The sequence below is a fragment of the Erpetoichthys calabaricus genome, chromosome 3, assembly GCF_900747795.2.
Source record: "Erpetoichthys calabaricus chromosome 3, fErpCal1.3, whole genome shotgun sequence".
Classification (NCBI taxonomy): Eukaryota; Metazoa; Chordata; class Cladistia; order Polypteriformes; family Polypteridae; genus Erpetoichthys; species Erpetoichthys calabaricus.
In genome coordinates this window covers 80,308,968-80,327,652 of record NC_041396.2, presented here as the reverse complement: position 1 = coordinate 80,327,652, position 18,685 = coordinate 80,308,968, and the positions used below count along the sequence as shown (strand labels likewise).

The 18,685-nt window shown below is 39.9% G+C and overlaps 1 protein-coding gene across 5 annotated transcripts in view; it reads right to left on the bottom strand.

Moving 5' to 3' along the window:
* The window catches only part of lad1 (ladinin), a 70,035-nt gene extending 61,577 nt beyond the window's left edge, over window positions 1-8,458 (bottom strand). For 4 of the 5 annotated variants that reach the window (XM_028796979.2, XM_028796980.2, XM_028796982.2 and 1 more), the window contains exon 1: window positions 8,258-8,457. In XM_028796979.2, coding sequence (XP_028652812.2) covers window positions 8,258-8,295 — 38 coding nt within the window. In that variant the 5' untranslated portion in view covers window positions 8,296-8,457. Of the gene's footprint in view, window positions 1-8,257 lie in introns of all 5 variants that reach the window. The other variant, XM_028796981.2, reaches the window with a different exon arrangement.
* Window positions 8,459-18,685: the final 10,227 nt, after the last annotated feature.

Here is an 18,685-nt window from a genome sequence, read left to right as displayed (position 1 = left end):
ATTTTTTGGAATAAAAATCTAGTTAACACAGTTAAAATGTTTTGGTGTCTTTTTCAGTGCCATCTTGTTTTACATCAATAGATAAATGGACTAGAAGGGCACAGTGAGTCAGGATAACGGTCAGCACCAGCACTCCTGGTCATCCTAGACTGCAAATAAGTCCTTGCAAGTTACCATGAAAATATCTTTGGTTTCTGTTGCGCAGAAGTTTTGGCTGCAGATTTTGTTAACTTCAAGTTAAGGCTATTGTTTTGGGTTTGACGAGAGATCGTTTTGATTTGCTGGCTGCGAACTTTGGTTTGACTCACCCCTAACATCTGATCTTTTATTTTTTCCTCACGTAATAACACTCATCTGACAGAACAGAGGAATTTACAGATAAAAGAACACTTTTAGATTATTAATTTTTATTTTATTACAAAGCCCGTAAGGCTGCACATGTGTAATTGACTACAATTTGGCAAACCGTCAGTCAGTTTTTACCAGCTGCTCATGTCTCAGACACATCAACATTTGTGGTGACAAACATTCTGCATCACAGTGGAAGATCACAATAGCAAGTGAAAAGGGCCAAAGAATTAAAAGGATGAATTTCAAATGAATGTATCAAATTCTTCAGTGTACCAGTTGAACTTTATATTATGTTAATTTATTAGGAGCCAATGTTAGCTGAATCTCTGTTATTAGGTGTGAAAGAAATAAGTGGCATGGAATGTGATACCTGCAATGTAAGGAGGTCCCTCCCCTTTGGCTTAACATATGAAAGACAAGGAAGATAATTAACAAAATTAAGACACAGCAAAATGATTAAACAGGAAAACACTAGTTTACGTTTAACAGAATGCAAAAAAGAAGCCAAAAACATGTGAATAACATAAAGTGCAAAGGATTTTATAAAAAAATATTAAATAAATAAACAGAAAAGAAACTAAATCCGGCGGCACGGTGGCGCAGCGGTAGTGCTGCTACCTCGCAGTTAGGAGACCCGGATTCGCTTCCCGGGTCCACCCTGTGTGGAGTTTGCATGTTCTCCCCGTGTCTGCGTGGGTTTCCTCCGGGCGCTCCGGTTTCCTCCCACAGTCCAAAGACATGCAGGTTAGGTGGATTGGCAATCCTAAATTGGCCCTAGTGCATGCTTGGTGTGTTTGTGTGTCTCCTGCGGTGGGTTGGCACCCTGCCCGGGATTGGTTCCCTGCCTTGTGCCCTGTGTTGGCTGGGATTGGCTCCAGCAGACCCCCGTGACCCTGTGTTCGGATTCAGCGGGTTGGAAAATGGATGGATGGAAACTAAATCCAGTGATAGGGTCTTAGTTGAACCATGATACATAGTACACACTGAATTAAACAAGGCTTTCTAAAATGCCCTGGATACTAAATAATGTCTCCAGCATTCACCTTGACTAAATAGAGCTCAGTATTCTATGGATGCAGTAACTTCAGTTCAAGTTCACTTCACAACAGCCTGCTGCATGGTTCTCATATTTACTGGCAGACATTTTGCTGTACTGACTGGAAAACCTAAGGCTGCTACATAAACTTTATGACGCCAAGCAAATTTCTTGAGCCAAATAAAATTAAAGCTTGGTTGAACTTTTCCTCCCGAATAGAAAAAGGCACATAACTTATGAATTCTCATCTTTGAATTAATTGGTTAAGATGGGTAAGTTCTTTAGATAGTTAAGATAAGCCTCTATTAAATGCACCAAGAAGGTGGCATTGGTTCACTCACAGCTAGTCTACACTGGCTTCTCTTACTGGATTTAAGATAGAAATTTATAACAGCTAGACCTTATCCTTCACAAAGTTATTACCTTTTAATTACAGTTACACCAATAACATAACAGATCAGCAATGCTTTGTTCCTTTCATGGTCGGCTTTCTCCAAGCATGTGGAAGAATCTTCAGCACATTTTATGTCTTTGTTTTAGGAACTTATCTCCTTCTTCACTATGGTTGCACATTCTTTTGAGGTTCAAACACATTATGCCTGTCCTCTTATTCCTAGCAAAATCATATTTTCTGGGTATCTCTAGGTTGTTTCTCAGCAAGGTAAGGACTAAAGGCAAATCCAGTACAGAGAAGTCTTCCACCCTTCCAGTCCAGCACAGTTGTCCTTCGGAGTAAAGGGATTTCTTCAACTTATAGACTCTGGAGTTGGCAATGGACAACCAAAGTTATGACCAGATTGGCAGTAGTGAGCTTGGTGAGAAGAAAGATGATTTAGGTCCCACAAGGGTTTTTAAAGGAAGGAACAGAGGTCTTGCCATCTTTTTGGTTGACAATTGGTGCAAAGTTCTGTCCATTAAGGTTGCCACTTGTTGAATTATGACTGTTTCTTTGAACTTGAGCGTCCTGGTAATACCTCTAAGAGACCCCTGTTAATTGGTCTGGGATTTATTGTCTTATCAAATAACATGCAGAGGCAGCATTTCAAGGAGGGGCCCCATAATGAAAACTGTGACTTTTTAGCTGGCGTTAAGAGTGTCTGGCCTTGGCTTTTTAAGACAGGGAACCGTGTTCTCCGCAAGTTAAGAAAGAATAATACCAGTCTGTCCTATAATATTATTCTGAACAAGATGAAAGCCGTATTCAACATCAATTAACACCACTGATGAAAAAGGCTAAAAATCACAAACCAGCAGTATTTGCCTGAAAATTACAATCAATGGAGATAGTATGAATTAATCCTAACTAAACAACTGAAAGCAATAATCATCACCAGTATATTGACTTCATTGAAAAGTATTTGACCATATGGCAGTAAAACATGAGCAACAAATATCAAAGCAACACAAGAGCTAACAGTTACCCAAAGAAGTACAAAACAACAAATTCTCAACTTGTCTAACCATGATGGAAAACAAAGACATGGACCCATGGAAAACTATAACATAATGAAGGGTCTGGATTCTTGTAAATAGCAATGTGCTGTTCACATAGTATGACAGTCAGAGCAAAGTTGGACAAGATCAATTCTGGACTAAATACAACACACCACAGAAAAAACATGGGAAACTCATCAACTGATAACACTTGTTTCAAAGACTTCATTTTTGGGTAGTTAGAAAGAACACAAAGAGGCCTGAAAATGACAACAAAGACGATGATATTGATGATGATGCCAATGATGATAAGGAGTAATTGATACCCACTGTGTTGACCACACACACACAGCTTCATTTCACACAATGTGAAGATTAATGTATATGCTTAAACCTTAAGAGGTACTGTATGTTAATATATTATCAATTACATTCATAATTCTAAATATCTGGTTTCAAAAACACTCCTTTTTTAAAAAAGTACTACAGATTTAAATGCTGTGACCTGTTGAAAAAGTCAAGGATTTGTTTGGCAAAAAGCATATACTTTCCATAAATGAACTGGATGGAATGGAGGAGGTTAATCGCCTATTACTGCATATGAGCTAGCATAAGAACATTCACCTGTCCATGTTGTAATAATCACAACATTGTTCAAAATATTGAGAACGAGTCATGAAACACAAAACTGGGTCATCAGATTGGTTCTGCATGCTGTGCTGAGCAAGCTCCTCATGTCTTACTGAAGTGGCACTAAAGGAAGAACAAAATGCTTGACCAGGATTCTATGAATGAGATCTTCAGCAGCAAGAAGAACCCAATATTGTGCTTCCAATATCCTGAACCAATGATTCTGATGATACCATCTACAGGAGGCTCAAAAAGGAAATGCTTTCTAAAATGAATATGCTTAACCAGTAGGCTACCCATCTTTGGTGTGTGAGTATCTCACAAGCGAGGCATTCAATCAGTCTTGGCCAATCTTGAAATCTAAGATGGTTGCTGTGGTCATTTCTGTGGTTACCTTTGATTTTAGGTCTGATTTTAGTTTAGTCTTAGGCAGTTTGCACGTGCTTGTGAATATATTTCTATATAGAATAAGGTGTACATGTCTCCATTATCTTGTAACAGAGATCATGGTAGCCTTTTTGTGCCTTCCATACTAAAAGGAAATCCTTAATGTTTGACCATTATTCTCATATCACTCACGCATCTTAATAAAGACATTGATGAAGAATAGGAGCTGGATGGGGTTGCCATACCAATTCCATATAATCAGCAGTGAATGCTGACAATTTAGTCAATTTGATGTGTTTTGTATTAGTTAATAATGATCTGCCTTCTATTCATGTTTTACTAATCATGATTAGTTTGGGATATTTAGATGTACCTACTGTTAGGGTTGTGCAGCTCAGCCATGCTGGTAAAGTCAGTTGTTTGACTACTGCAAGACCCTACATCAAATTGTGAGGTGATGAAATCAAGCTATTCATTAGAGAGTGGACCACTGGTTTATCAAGCTCAGTAGATGACATGCACCATAGTGAGAGTTCAAATCAGGGTGAGTCTACAGGAAAAAGACACGATGAGCAGTCAAAACAGATGGAATTTTATTATTCAAATCTATGATCCAAAGTGTAATAAAAAAGCATTCAATAGGTCAAAGACAGGCCAGCAAAAGGGAACAAGCAATGCTATCCCAATCAGCACAAAACAAAAGCAAAATCCAAAGTCAGGCAAAATGGTCCAAAACTACCAATGACTAAATGTAGAGAAGCTCAACAATGCTTCAGCAAAGGCACTTTCTATTTTTTTTTTCAGCCACACCACTCAATGTGATACCCTTTGCTTAGTAACAGATGTGGATAGGTGAGGCCAAAGTGAAAGTGCATGCAGGAGGTGGAGTTTAGGGCGGAACTCAAGCTCAAGCCACACCCTAACAACAGTGACTGTGTTTCCCAAATGGCAAGACTTAATGATAATGTTTAATATTTTCATTAAGAAACCTCCAGAAGGTTTTAGAATGGATAAATAGTTGCAATTTTAGATTTGATACTAAAAATACACCTAACACTAATGAATAAGTATTTTGTAAGGAAGTAAAATAGCACTGTATAATATTTAGTCAAAGACTTATTAATGAAAGTTATTCTAAAGTGTTACCAGCATATACAATATACCAATATATCCATCCTCACATTGCATCTTAATAATCCCACTATTATGTCATGAGGGGAAGTTTTCTTTTATTAATAATATTTTATTTGTTTCATTTTTTTATCACTTTTATTCTAAATAAAAATTTGCTTACAAAAAAATTATTACTGATATATGAATTATTATTTAATGACATTTGAAGCTCTTTGGATACACATGAGCAAATCCTTATAATGTTTATTAATGACTTATTAATTAAAGTTATTATAAAATGTTGCCTAGCAAGCTTATGCAAAACGTCATACTAGCAGACAGCCAATAACAATTCACAGGCAGTGGGTCTTACTGTGTCTTATTGTGTTTGTGTTCGTTGACAGGCCCACAGCTGAGGCGTTACCCATAGTACCTATGAAGTCAATAGCACTCACTTAACTTTCCTGGCTTGTCATGATAAAAATATAATTTTACAAGAAAACATGCAAGAAGTAAATGAACTCTGAGAGCAGCACTGTAAAATGAGTTACATACATAAAAGTATAATTGATTGTGCCTTCTTGAACAGCATACTATAAATAAAGGTTGGTCAATTGACTGCCTAATGAAGTGCTTTCTAACACTTTCTTTATTACTTGATTGTGGTATGAAAGTATCATACAGGTTTATCCACAAAGGTGCTGTATGTATTAAATATTCATTTGATTGCTTTATCAAGCTATTTGGGTTATGTATGAAAGGCATTTTATCAAAGAAGAGGATATTTACCACGTAGAGCAAATCTGCACATTTATAAATTGTAAAGCAAAGCAGAACTGAGATGAAAAATGGTAGAAAGGAAGTGGTAGCTGTAATGGACAACATGGGTTGGCTGGAATTCCAGCCGGGTTGAATTGTTAATTACTTGGCCAGGAGGCCCTTTAAATGGAACAATGTGGATGGATGCAATCCTGACCAGGTTGGTTAATTGTACATTTCCTGGTCGGGAGGCCATTATAATGGATGGACAGGGGAAGACTGCTTCCCAGGGCCATGTGCTTCCCCAGTGCATTGGGTGGTGACATTCCTCTGGTATGCATCCCATTTGGACACCTGCAGGGCTGCATGAGAGTTAAGGTTTTGGTGGGCAGCAGCTGTTGGGGATCTCGGGTGCTGCTGGGGGGATCTGATGGAGGCAGACTCTCCCATAAAGCAGGGAGGTTCCCCCAACCCAAAAGGGCTTCCTAGATGTAATGTGATAGCACCAAAGTACTCCTGGGTCCGATGTAAAGGAAGCTGCAGAGTCAGGAGAATGGAGTGGAGAAAGGAAATCTTACTGCTGGAACTGTGGAATAAATTAAGGTATTTGTGGCAATAAAACTCTTTATTGGAATCTGAAACTGTGTCTGTGCAGTTGTGTCTGGGGTTTGGGATGCTGCAATGCTCCCCTACTGGTTCACACACTGACATCCTGCATATAAGTACACATTTATCCCCAAATATTGAGGTTTCTGGGCAGCAACTGACAGTGTTTTGATAAAACAGATGAATAATGCCTCCCAGCCTGCTTTGCTTTCTTTGTCTCAATGGCTTTCACTTCCCCTGACTTGAAGACTCTGAAATTTCTCTTGATATGTCCTATTGTTTTTTTTTTTTTAGTATCAGTTGATGGACACCAGTTTCACTCTTAAACAGGTGGAACTGGTTGATCAATGGCAACTCCCAGTAACAGAAAGGAAACAATAGCATAAAAATGTAAAGGTGAGCTGATATTAAATCCATTGTGTTGTGAAAGGCTGAAGATTATCCCCAAAACAGGAGATGCATGGTAGGAAACAACCCTGGTTGGTATGCCAGTCCTCTGCAAAGCCCATTCATGTGTATGTCCCAATTTAGAGTTTGTAACCTACCAAACATGAATGTTTTTAGGGATGTGGAAGGCAAATTGGTGTACTTTGAGGAAGACTCATATGAACATGGGGAGAATGGGAACAATAACAAAACAGAAGTGCTAATTACTACCCCACCATGCCACTCACTTTGAATAGCACAAATGTAAATATAGCATGTTGCTTTTCGGTCCCATTGCAATGCCAAGGACATTGCAGAGAAATATGAGCAGAGGTGAATTTAAGGCTGCTTATTCTGCTCTGTTCTGCTCTGATAACCAGATTTGCATACCACCTGGTTTATCCTACTTAGGTACTATAGTAAAAAGCAGGTTTTGACAGCCCACATCATTTGACTCAGATCTTTCAGCTTCCTCGGACATTTTAGGGTTTCCCTTGGTCAGAGCAAAAGTGGTCATCATTCATTAAGTTATATTGACAGTTGAGCTTCTAAAACGTATTTTACAGCACCCAAGATGGATGAATACAGGAGAGACATGTATGCCGAACCACACATTATTAGTGTGAAAACATGCTCTAAGTAAAGAAGTGAGAGTCCACTGCATTCCATCATACTGCCAACAGCTGTTATGGTATCCAAACATGTTGTAAGCTGTAGTTAAGATATTATTTAAGCCAGTGGGTGGCAGAATTTTTTTATGGTGTGTGCCATCCTCAAGAATTTATTCAATACAGCCCCTAAGTGATGTAACCAGAGCATAATTAGGCAAAGCAACTGGGCAAGAATCCAACTGCATAGCTGATCGTCCCATGTGGTATTGTCCACTCAAGCTCTTTAGCCTCTAAACTACCGATAAGGAGGAGGGCTCAGCCAAAAAAATCAGTCCGGTAGGCTATTTTGGTAGCCAAATTTTAGGAATTAACTTAGCTGGCCTTTACCGCTACAGAGTTATTTGTACCCAGAGTAAACAAAAGCTATTAACTCTGGGTGCCACTCACCCAGCATGTGAAATGGAACAAGCAAAATCCCAGCCGTTTTTGATGGCAAGCAGATTCAGAAACACACATAACAAGGAAGGGTCAAAATATAGATAGGATGACCAAATCTATCAGGTGGGTGAAGCCTTGCAGACAAGCTCCTATATCCAGTATAGACCCACTTAGGCAAGACTATAACGTGAGCAGATATACCCAGCGGACAGAATCACCCAGACAATACCAATAAACCTGATCAGACTTAATTAGCCTTCCTTTCAATATTACAAAGATGGGTCCAGAATGAGTGTCAGTGTCTGAGACAGCAGGGGTGAGCAGTATGAAAGCCTTAACTTTCAGCCTGAACACAATTTTCAAGAAACAATCCCTGTGATGCATGTCACAGTGTGACAACCAGGTCATCACCTCACCACCCACTGCACTAAACTTCTTCACAAAGAGCAATGAAGCCAGAACTCACCTGGAGAGAGCAGACCAGTTCTTGCGGCTCAGGGACATGGCGGTCGACTCCTCCGGGCGCTGGAAGGTGCAAATTAAAAATCAGGCAAGCTTGCCGTCCAAGAAAGAAGAGAGCATTGTTTAACTAAGACAGAGCCCACACCCACACGTCTCTCCTTGGCTTGCCAGGTAACCTGCTGCTGTTGCAGATGTACCTTCGCCCTGCTGCTGTGGGATCACATGATCTCTTATCTGGCAAACCTGTTGGCTGTATTCTCCCTATTAGAAGCACCTTGCAAATGTATGCTGATGCAAAGTGAAAGACCTGATCAAACAGTATGTTTTGTCCCAAAGTACAGATCTGGAGAACAGAGGACTGAGGGGTTTTCGGCTACACTATATGGCATATTTCTTTTAATATCCCACTCCTAACCCGATTATCTCTTCATTTCATTTTAGGTTTTATTAATAACAGTGAGGCTTCTTTGGCAATCAAATTAAGTCTTGTCTGAATCAAGTGAAGTGGCCGTGCAGTTTTAAATGAATATACCACCTTTCACTGCCTGAATCTCATTCAAATAAGAGGAAAGGAAGTGGTGAAACAGGTGAGCAGGACAGCCCAGCTTCTGTTTCTCTTTGTTTCCATTTTATTTTTATGTTGCCATTACACAATGTAACATTGTGGGCGTTTTTGTGTATTTTTAGACAAATGGAGCACAGCTGGATTACGTGACACAGGGTCATAGTGAAACTTCAGCTGGCAGGGTAGGGTGTTAACCCTGTAGCCACTACAACTCACTGTCAGCCAAAATTTTCACATTCTTGTCAATTGCTTATTTTTGATGTGTGATGGAGGATAAAGAACTGGCACTAACACTGAGTTCACATGATTTTTACTGTAGTACCCCTCAGAAACACACATTGGATTCAATGCCCTCTTAATTTCATTCCTTCGTGACTTCACCAGCACTAGCAGTACCACTTTTTTACTTTCCTTGTAGATTTTCTAGTCACATATGTGTTCACAGATCTGCATGCATGGGAACTTGACTCTGGGTACCTAACATTTTGTTTGGTAGTGGTGCTGAAACATGATGGGATGAATGGATTTTGAGGTGAATGCCCAGATGAGCGCAGGATGTTTGTAGCATTCAGATCGTGGTGGACAGTGAGGAAAACGGTGCTTAGCAATCATTCTAGAGGTGCTTCTTAGTGCATCCACTGTTACTTCACCCATCCATCGGAATGTCATCCAGAATTCAGACTGACAGCACGGCAGCAGAAATTTTGCTCAAGTCAAGAGTGCATCTAAGGCAGCTGGGTGGCATGCTCTGCTGTAAATGGACACTGCATTACATAACATAATATTCTCTGATCAGCTTAATTCAAATCAGCGTTTCGGGTGTAGAAGCAGAATTGGACACAAGGCAGAGTGCAAATCCATTACACCTACATACGCAGGGCCAATTTGGAGTCATCAAAAATTTTTGGTCGCTATAGAACATAACATACTGATTGTATCTGAGGTTTATTTGAGAAAGTAACATCTAGAGATGGGCGGCACGGTGGCGCAGTGGTAGTGCTGCTGTCTCACAGTAAGGAGACCTGGGTTTGCTTCCCGGGTCCTCCCTACGTGAAGTTTGCATGTTCTCCCCGTGTCTGTGTGGGTTTCCTCCTGGTGCTCCGGTTTCCTCCCACAGTCCAAAGACATGCAAGTTAGGTGGATTAGCGATTCTAAATTGTCCCTAGTGTGTGCTTGGTGTGTGTGTGTGTGTGTGTCCTGTGGTGGGTTGGCGCCCTGCCCGGGATTGGTTCCTGCCTTGCACCCTGTGTTGGCTGGGATTGGCTCCAGCAGATCCCCGTGACCCTGTGTTAGGATATAGCGGGTTGGAAAATGGATGGATGGATGGACATCTAGAGATGACAGGCTTGTCCTTATTGCATCAGGCAAACAATATAGACAGAGTTCAACAATATGTTGATGGCTACTGTCTTCTGGCTTGAGTGAAGCTGATTTTAAGAAAGTCACACAGTTGCGGTGTCTCAGAAGTTTGAATTTTTTACAACCAGTGGAATAACTTCATTTCCAATTTCCATATGTGTATTCACAACCAGACAGAGAGACATCAGTTTGTCAGTAGCCTGGTATTCAGGTCACTTTGTGACAGTACACTCTCCTGCTCATATCTATTGCTTATGATGGGCCCAAAGCATCCCAACTAGGGCACTTGATACCCAATTAACCCAAGTGATTTGGATGATGAATGTCTAACTTGGCTTTACAGGAAGTGTAACTCACCAGAGATCCTGGCATCTGGGCACACCTCACTCTGGCTGCTACTTTAGAACTTTGGCCTTGGCAAACAATGAAACAAGATAAGACCATGGATGAATGTTGATCTGTCAGCTGCCAAAGATGAAAAGATAAGCCTCTTGGCTTCACACCTTCCAGGTTCCTTAGGAAGGGCCCATCTGTCCATTTAGGCCCCAGTGCAGTTGGGCACTTAAACAGCTTTAAGGACGTCCCTTTAAAAGAAAACGGAGGACTCTGCATGGTGGGTTGTACAGAGACATGTGGCTGAGTTGAGACATCTGTAAGCTCTTTTGGGTTGGCTGGACCACTGCTCTGAACGAATGCCTATTTCTGGGTGCAGGTAGGGCCTCAAGCCTGTCTGTGACTCCGAGTGGATGCTTTTGTGTCAGTGGGCTTCCTCAATGAACTTTAATAGTGAATGGTATTTGAATTAATTTACTGAAAACAGTAAAGGATGCCAAATGACACTCTTGTTGTGCAGCAACATGACCCATTAAGTAGTAAAAAACAAAATAGGAAATTAACTAAATAAATAGGAGGCTGCAGTGACAACCATATGAAATAGAATAAAGAAGATAGAAGGAAAAGAAACACACCAACAACACCCACCATGGCTAAATGGTGGCTGGTGCATATTGCCCGAGACTTGCAGTTTTTCCATTCCAGTGATTTTCAGAGCTGCAGGGGGTGCTTAAATATTAACTGAATCTAAGGTGGGCCTCACAAATTCCTGTCCTTTGAGCTCCTCCCTCACATTTTGCTTGCTGGCTTTTATTTTTTTTTTTCTTTCTTAAGGACAGCCTGCAACAGGTTGCCAAGGTACAAAGCGGAAGGATCCGCATTGTGCTGTGTGTTGTGGAGACAAGTTCAACCGAGGTGCATACTCACAAAGTTTCACTCTATGTAATGCCCACCAAATTGAGTGTCCATCACTAACTGCCAATTAATACTTTGTACATGGGTAGGGGTACAGGTGTGGGTGTTCAGGTATCAAGTACACATGTCTACTGTATGTACTGTATGAAGGCACTCTGTAAAGTGCCTTATGATGATACAAGTTATTAATGAATGACATCATTTAAAATAAATACTGGATGATTGCTGAATTGGTTGAAGTAAAGCTGAATGATAACGTGAACCAGAGCTGTTCATAATAAAGTCTCACTACAAATTGACCCCTTGTTTATGTTCCATAATGTTTCCAAAAATAGCATTGCACTGACTGTGAGGTTGTTTAGCAGCAGCTTAGTGAGACGTGGAGCCCACAGCGGTTTCTGAAATGATGGCAACATACAGGAGAAATGTCCCCCTGACAATGCAGCCTAGAGAAAATAACTTCAGCAGATGGATGGGATGGGACCATGGGAATGGAATGAGCACTGGCTTATAATCCAATGCCTCAAGTCTTTCAGGACTCCTGAAAAGACATAGGGATCTTGCGTCAGGTTGTCAAGTGTTCAGTTTAGTGGTGCAGTGGGTTGATGTTTACCATTCAGGTGATATAGTACCTTACAAAGGCCTACTCACTCTGCCACATGTTTCTATTCAAAGTGGGGTTTTCTGGATTGATGAACTAATTTTTTTCATCTTGTGATGGAATGGGCAAAATTAAAGGAGTGCCGGAACTGATGCTCCCTCACAATGCATGTCATTTCCCAGTTGATTCTGGGGGTCATTCGTGAGGTAGAAGTACATAATAAACAAGAATAGTTGTGTTAAATGTTTGAAATATTAAAATGTGTGCTTCAATTTATATGTTTAAAGTCTAAATAGTCTCAGTTGTTATAGAAACTTGTAATTAATTACCATCTGATAAAGATCCATTAAGGACTAGTAGAGTATCAAAAATCAAAAATAACATCCTATTCATTGCCACTGACCTTAAATAGTCAAATGATAATCCCACATGCTTATGTTTGTTTTGTGTTTCATGAATTTTGCCATTAAGCATCTGGGAGTGGCTTTTAGAGGTCTAGAACCACTGATAAAGAATCATTTTCTTCAGAATCATCGCTACCATATTTGTGATCAGCAAATTCAAAATAGAATAAAACAGTACTCCACATGCCTATATCACTTATCCCCATTTATTCAAAGTTTTGTAAAAAGGAGTAATTTGACTCCTCATAACCCATTAGGTGGTGAACCCCTGGTGTTAGATAATGTGGCATACACAACTTCAAGTCCTTCATTTTTGCTGAAGACACCTATTGGTTAACTCTTTATCATAAAGGTGTCATTTCATGAACACAATCTAGTCCAAAAATGGCCTAGAAATTCATGTTCTTGGGGTCTAAAGGCCAAAAACAGGGGGAAACCCCAATAAGCTTGATGTATTGCATCAACTCATATCAGTTGAGTCAGGAGGCACCAGGAAAAAAAAAAATAACGAAGTGATTTCAAAGCATTCATAAGCAATTCTTATTACAACAGTAATTTAGAATCTTAGCCAGAAGAGCATAGAAAAAAGCTATTTAAGATTCAAAGTTAAAGAATACAGGCAAGTTCTAACTCCCTAAAATCATTTAAATTGCTGATTAATCACAACCAGGGTTTTGGTAACAAATCGGCAGTAATTAGCACACCGCCACTTTGAACAGCAGCCGCTCAATGACATCATGTGCCATACCTTCCAGTAGCAATGAGACACTGTCGATAACAATAATCCATCCACAGAAACTTGTCCAGAAACACAAAATGGTGGTACCTGTACTGGAAAGCAATTAGATAGATAGATAGATAGATAGATAGATAGATAGATAGATAGATAGATAGATAGATAGATAGATAGATAGATAGATAGATAGATAGATAGATAGATAGATAGATAGATAGATAGATAGATAGATAGATAGATAGATAGATAGATAGATAACAATCCTCTTTAATAAAATCCCTATGTGCGTCCATGTGTCCGTGTGTGTGTGTTTTCTGGTGAAGTGCGCATGCGCGGGGCACTCTTTAATAAAGGACACCATTGCTGGGGAGAGTGCTGATTGGGTACTCGCGGCCGTGCGCATAAAATCCGTTGCTGGGGAGACACCACACATACAATAATCAGCTGCATGACAGCACAGATTAAAATACTTGCTGGGGAACTACACAGTACTTGCTGGAGAGACGCCACAGCCACGATTATCAGCTGCATGCCACACATTACATCAGTTCCTGGGGAGACTCTGCTGATTGCCCACTGTTGTGACAGAAAATTAAACGCATATTACAGACAAGGTGGAAGTACAGGGAAGGGCGGAATGAGTGGCAGAGTCACTGGCCTCTAGCAAATGCTAAAAAAGGCCGCCTGACTCACACAAAACAGAGAAGGCGGGACCTATAAAATATCACGTGGTCGATCCAATCGGATTTTGGTAAATGAGGTAACAACTAAAACATAAGGCAAGAAAAATCCAATTGGGTACTGAGACGCGGAGACCAGCATCCCCAAAGAGGTGGGATTAGTGTTTGTTGTTGTGCAAGTGTTCACTCTGAGGATGTCAGATTTGCGATTAACAAACTTGGCCCGGTAAAGTGTAAAGTGCCACACATACGATAATCAGCTGTACGCCAGCACAGATTTAAATACTTGCTGGGGAACTGCACAGTACTTGGTGGAGAGACGCCACAGCAAGCTAAAATAAAGAGAGGCAGGATAGGAGATCTTCAAACAGACACAATACATCAATCAACAGCCACAGAATAAATGTAATATTAATTATACTTACTGTATTGTCATATACATTTCTATTTTATTTTTATTATTATTTTACTTTAGGCTTCTTGCAAAAATATTTCTAACAAAAAAAATTAAGACAAGAAACAGAATGAAGTCAAGGTCCCTTGCCATTTAATATAGACTGTTCCTACTAATGTTTATGCACTACTGTTCAAGCATCCGTTATTGTAACGGGCTTAATGTCTAGTATCATTATAAAAATGCTTAAATAATAACATTAAAATTAAAATATGACTGCAAACTACATGCAGAATTGGGTTATACATATTTTATACCCTGTTTTTACCTATTAACACTTCTACAACAGTCAGCAGTTTTCAACAAACAAATACACCATCTGTTTTCTGCATTTCACCACACTCAAGTGGTCAGAAAGGCAGGAGGTTGCCATCATGCCAGAAGACTAAGAAGTATTCGGCATATTTTGAAAAAAATAACATTCACAGAATCACAGAGCAGTTGGCACTGACTTGCATTGGTTGACATAAGCATTTTTCCATCTTTCAAAATGAGTGCAAGAAGAACCACGTGATGCTCCAATTTTGGAAGCTCTTGCCATATCAGAGAGTAGTAGTACCAGAATATTTATAGAAATAACACCATCTCCCAAACCTGTTCCAGATTAAAATCTAGTGTAGGCCCACCACTCTTAACACAATATATGTTCACTGTTGAGTAGAATCATTGGTGATCTTTAACCAGATTAATTTTTTTTCATTAAGAGTGAATTCAGCCAAATTGTAAGACTTTGCAAAAATAATACAACTTCAGAGATCCCTTTTCTTCACACAGAATAAGAATGTCAGAGATGTGCTGTAAGCCAATGTCTATTCTCTAGAGCATAAAATCCAGAAAAGATCTGTTCAAACCATAGTAGGCAATTCAGAGGTTGCAGAAATTAGTCTTTTGTACAGTTCTAGTGAGCATGTTACATTATTATCTGTTCAGTCAAGAGGGAGCCAGAGCATTCCTTAACCCAAGTGGCATTGCTTATTGTGAAAATTTCTATCCTAACAAGGACTTATTTTCAATGTATTCAATCCAACCGTGAAAGTCATCATCAAGGACTCTGATGAGAAAAGGACAAAAGGTGAAAAGAATGTGTTTGCACAGAACTAACAAAATTGGCGGATTGCTAAAGTAGGACACAGTAATTGACTTAATTGAAGACATGACCGAGCACAATACATACATTAGCTGGCTACAATGCTGTCCAAATAGTAATCAACAGGATTATGGTGAAACACTTTCTTTTTCTGTCTGTCTATGTCTACCTCTCTATGTTCAGCCACAGATAAAAAAAATGGAGGAGCACAGGAACAAGGAATAAGAACCGTGAGATTAACGTATAAATGATAACAATTGCAGGGGTTAAACCCTGGAAGACAAACAATTGCATAACTACACATAGTACATGATCTAGAACTTGAAATTAAAATAAAACTAGACAAAAAGTCATTAAGAAAGGCACATTTTTGATTTGATATCCAGAAATTAAGATAGCTTCTGACAAGCAGCATCAGTGTAAATACTGTTGGCACTGGTGACGTCACATAACACGACTTCTGCAGGGCATCAAGACGGCTGCATCTTTGCTATGAAGCCACAAAATGGCAGCTTTCATAAAGAAAACAAGAAGCTATAATGGAATAATCTACTATATAATAACACACTAAAGTTTGTGTGTCCAGTCAAGGAGGTGTCACACACGTGCGAATAGCCAAAGGGCCCGATGGAGCATGAAAGAACAAAAGGTGGGGGATTGGAACAGAGTATTAACGCTTTTTTCCCTTCCTCAACCGAAAAACAGAAGATTAACAGTCCAACCTTACGTAGCGCCCACATGTTAAAGTCCGTTCTGGCTACAGAAGATGACTTCAATTCCAGCTCTCAATAATTACTTCACTGCCGGTCACTTTCGGATGACTTCATTTCCGTCTCTCGATTATAATGTCAGATCCGGCTCCTTTGATCATCATCACATCCGCCAAGATTCCATTTCCTGTTGTTCATTGTTTTTCCTGCCATGTATCCATAAAAACACTGCGAACTAATGTTGTGATTGTCAAATGTCTGTTTTATGCATCTTTAACCGTGACTTCAGTAAAAAATGGAGTCAAGGATCCACCAACATTATACGGGGCATACCCCCAAACTCTTAATCTTTCTTGTTTGTGCTTTATTTTATCAGAGAGGAGAAACAGCATGGAAGGCATGGGTTATCTTCAAAGGTCGTAATTATAAAAGTGAACAGGATACAAGAAAGCCGCTCCGAAAATAATGACAGAGGAAGGAAAGGGAGGACCGGTGAAGAAACATTCACACACTTTCGACAGCAGGTGAATATGTACATAGGGCAAGATATTACAAATATTTTTAAATTATTCTGTTATCTGTCTTTGACAGGTAGTGTAGCTAGTAATAAAAATAAAACCACGAGTGTGTAACAAAATTAAACTAAAATTAGAAGGAACAACACTCAGACTTTCAGAAAAAAATAAGAAGCTATCAAAAGAAATTATCTGAGCCCAGGAAAATAAAAACAAAGCCTAGCACTTCCTCTTACTTTCTCTGTTTCACCATTTCTTCTTTAGCAAATGGCATCTTTTGCTGTACCATGCACATTCCATATTTGTTATCTGTTATAAATTATGTTGTTACTTAAAGATTAATTTATGCTGTGGTAAGTCCTAACGCATCCCAGCTCTCCGTGACTGGGTTACAATCCCACCCACCTCATTTTCTGTGTGGATTGTGTACATTTTCCACATGTCTGCAGGGAATTTTCTTTCACATTATAGTGGGTTTGACTGATTTCTAACTCTAAATTGGCCTGGTATGATAGGGTGAGGATGTATGTGTGTGTGTGTGACCAGTAATAGACTTGTGTGTGCATGGTTGGTTCTTCTCTTGTGCCTGTTGGTTATGGAGGCTGTGAATAAAAATTTCAGTAAATGAGTGGATGGATGTTTGTGCTTACCTGTGATAAGCCCTGGAGTTCTGTCATTCCTTGTTCTTGACATTCTTTAATTCTCTTATTTTTGCTTTTTTGTGTTTTCTATCAGCAACACATCACCTGAATACATCCTTAAGAGGCAATTGCTCAGCTGAACTTCTCAGTTGTAACTTCTCAGATGAGAAAGCCATGTCTTGGGGATGGCAAGGATGTCTGTGCCCTGTCAGGCTTGGTGGAGAGTGTGTGATTTTCATAAAGTTCAGACTGGAAACAAACATGTTGAAATAAAGGCATGTGAAAAGGAAAGGTGAAGTTGTTTTAATATTCAAGAGTGTTCAAAAACAGGCAGAAGGTCTTACATGGGTAATCCAAAGCAGCAGTAACATAAGACAGAATCTAATTTCTAAAAATACAAAAGCAGAAGAATACTGTGTCACACACGTGCGATTAGGAGACAACTAAAGGGCCTGATTAATAGTAATTCCATGCCAGACCAGGAGGTGGCAGGGTGCACTAATTGTCTCTCTCATTCCCTTACAGACCATTCTCGGGAAATCTCGTCTGGTTCCGGCGCCACTGATCACGTCACTTCCAGTTCTGGCGCTGCCAATGACATCACTGCTGGTTCCGGCCCTGATTACATCACTTCCTCTGCTTGTATTTAAAAGCCGCCTTTTTAAGACAGCAATTCAGTTCTGTTTTGGACTCATACCTGTGAACATGTCTGTTCAATTTAATCAATTTTGCAGCCAGGAAACATTATACGGGTGGCTGGCCCAAACCTTTGCAGAGACTGTCGTTCTTGTGACAACTGTAAAACACTGAAATCAATCAAAAAAACACCTGGAGTACCTGAGATAGTGACTTTTGCAAGAGCACACAGAGCAAAGTCCTATTCTAAACTTCCTCTTTTTGTTTTCTTTACCTCTCCACCTTGTGTCACCTGTATTTTAAAGAATATATAGCAATATAATAATAGCAATTCTTTTCTCACTACTCAAAGCACTTCCACGCAGTGAGGACTCAGGACAAGAACCCAGGAGTGGTGGCTCTGAGGCTAGGGATCTGCACTGGTGATCGGAAGGTTGCTGGTCCGAATCCCATAAATGCCAATAGGGACTCTGCTCTGTTGGGCCCTTGAGCAAGGCCCTTAACCTGCAATTACTGAGCGCTTTGAGTAGTGAGAAAAGCGCTATATAAATGCAAAGAATTATTATTATTATGATCTTCTTACTGCAAGGCAGCAGCACTACCACAGCACCACCGGCATGGTAACATGCACAGCTAAAATGGGTCAGAAGTGAACAGCAAAAACATGAAGGCCCAAAAGCAAAGGTCAACTCAGTTCTGACAAAGAGGAGATCAAGCTGATGGTTGAACCCCTGCATACTTTAAAGATAAAGAAAGGGCTTATTACTCTGGAGTCTCGGTTCCATGACTGTTTTCA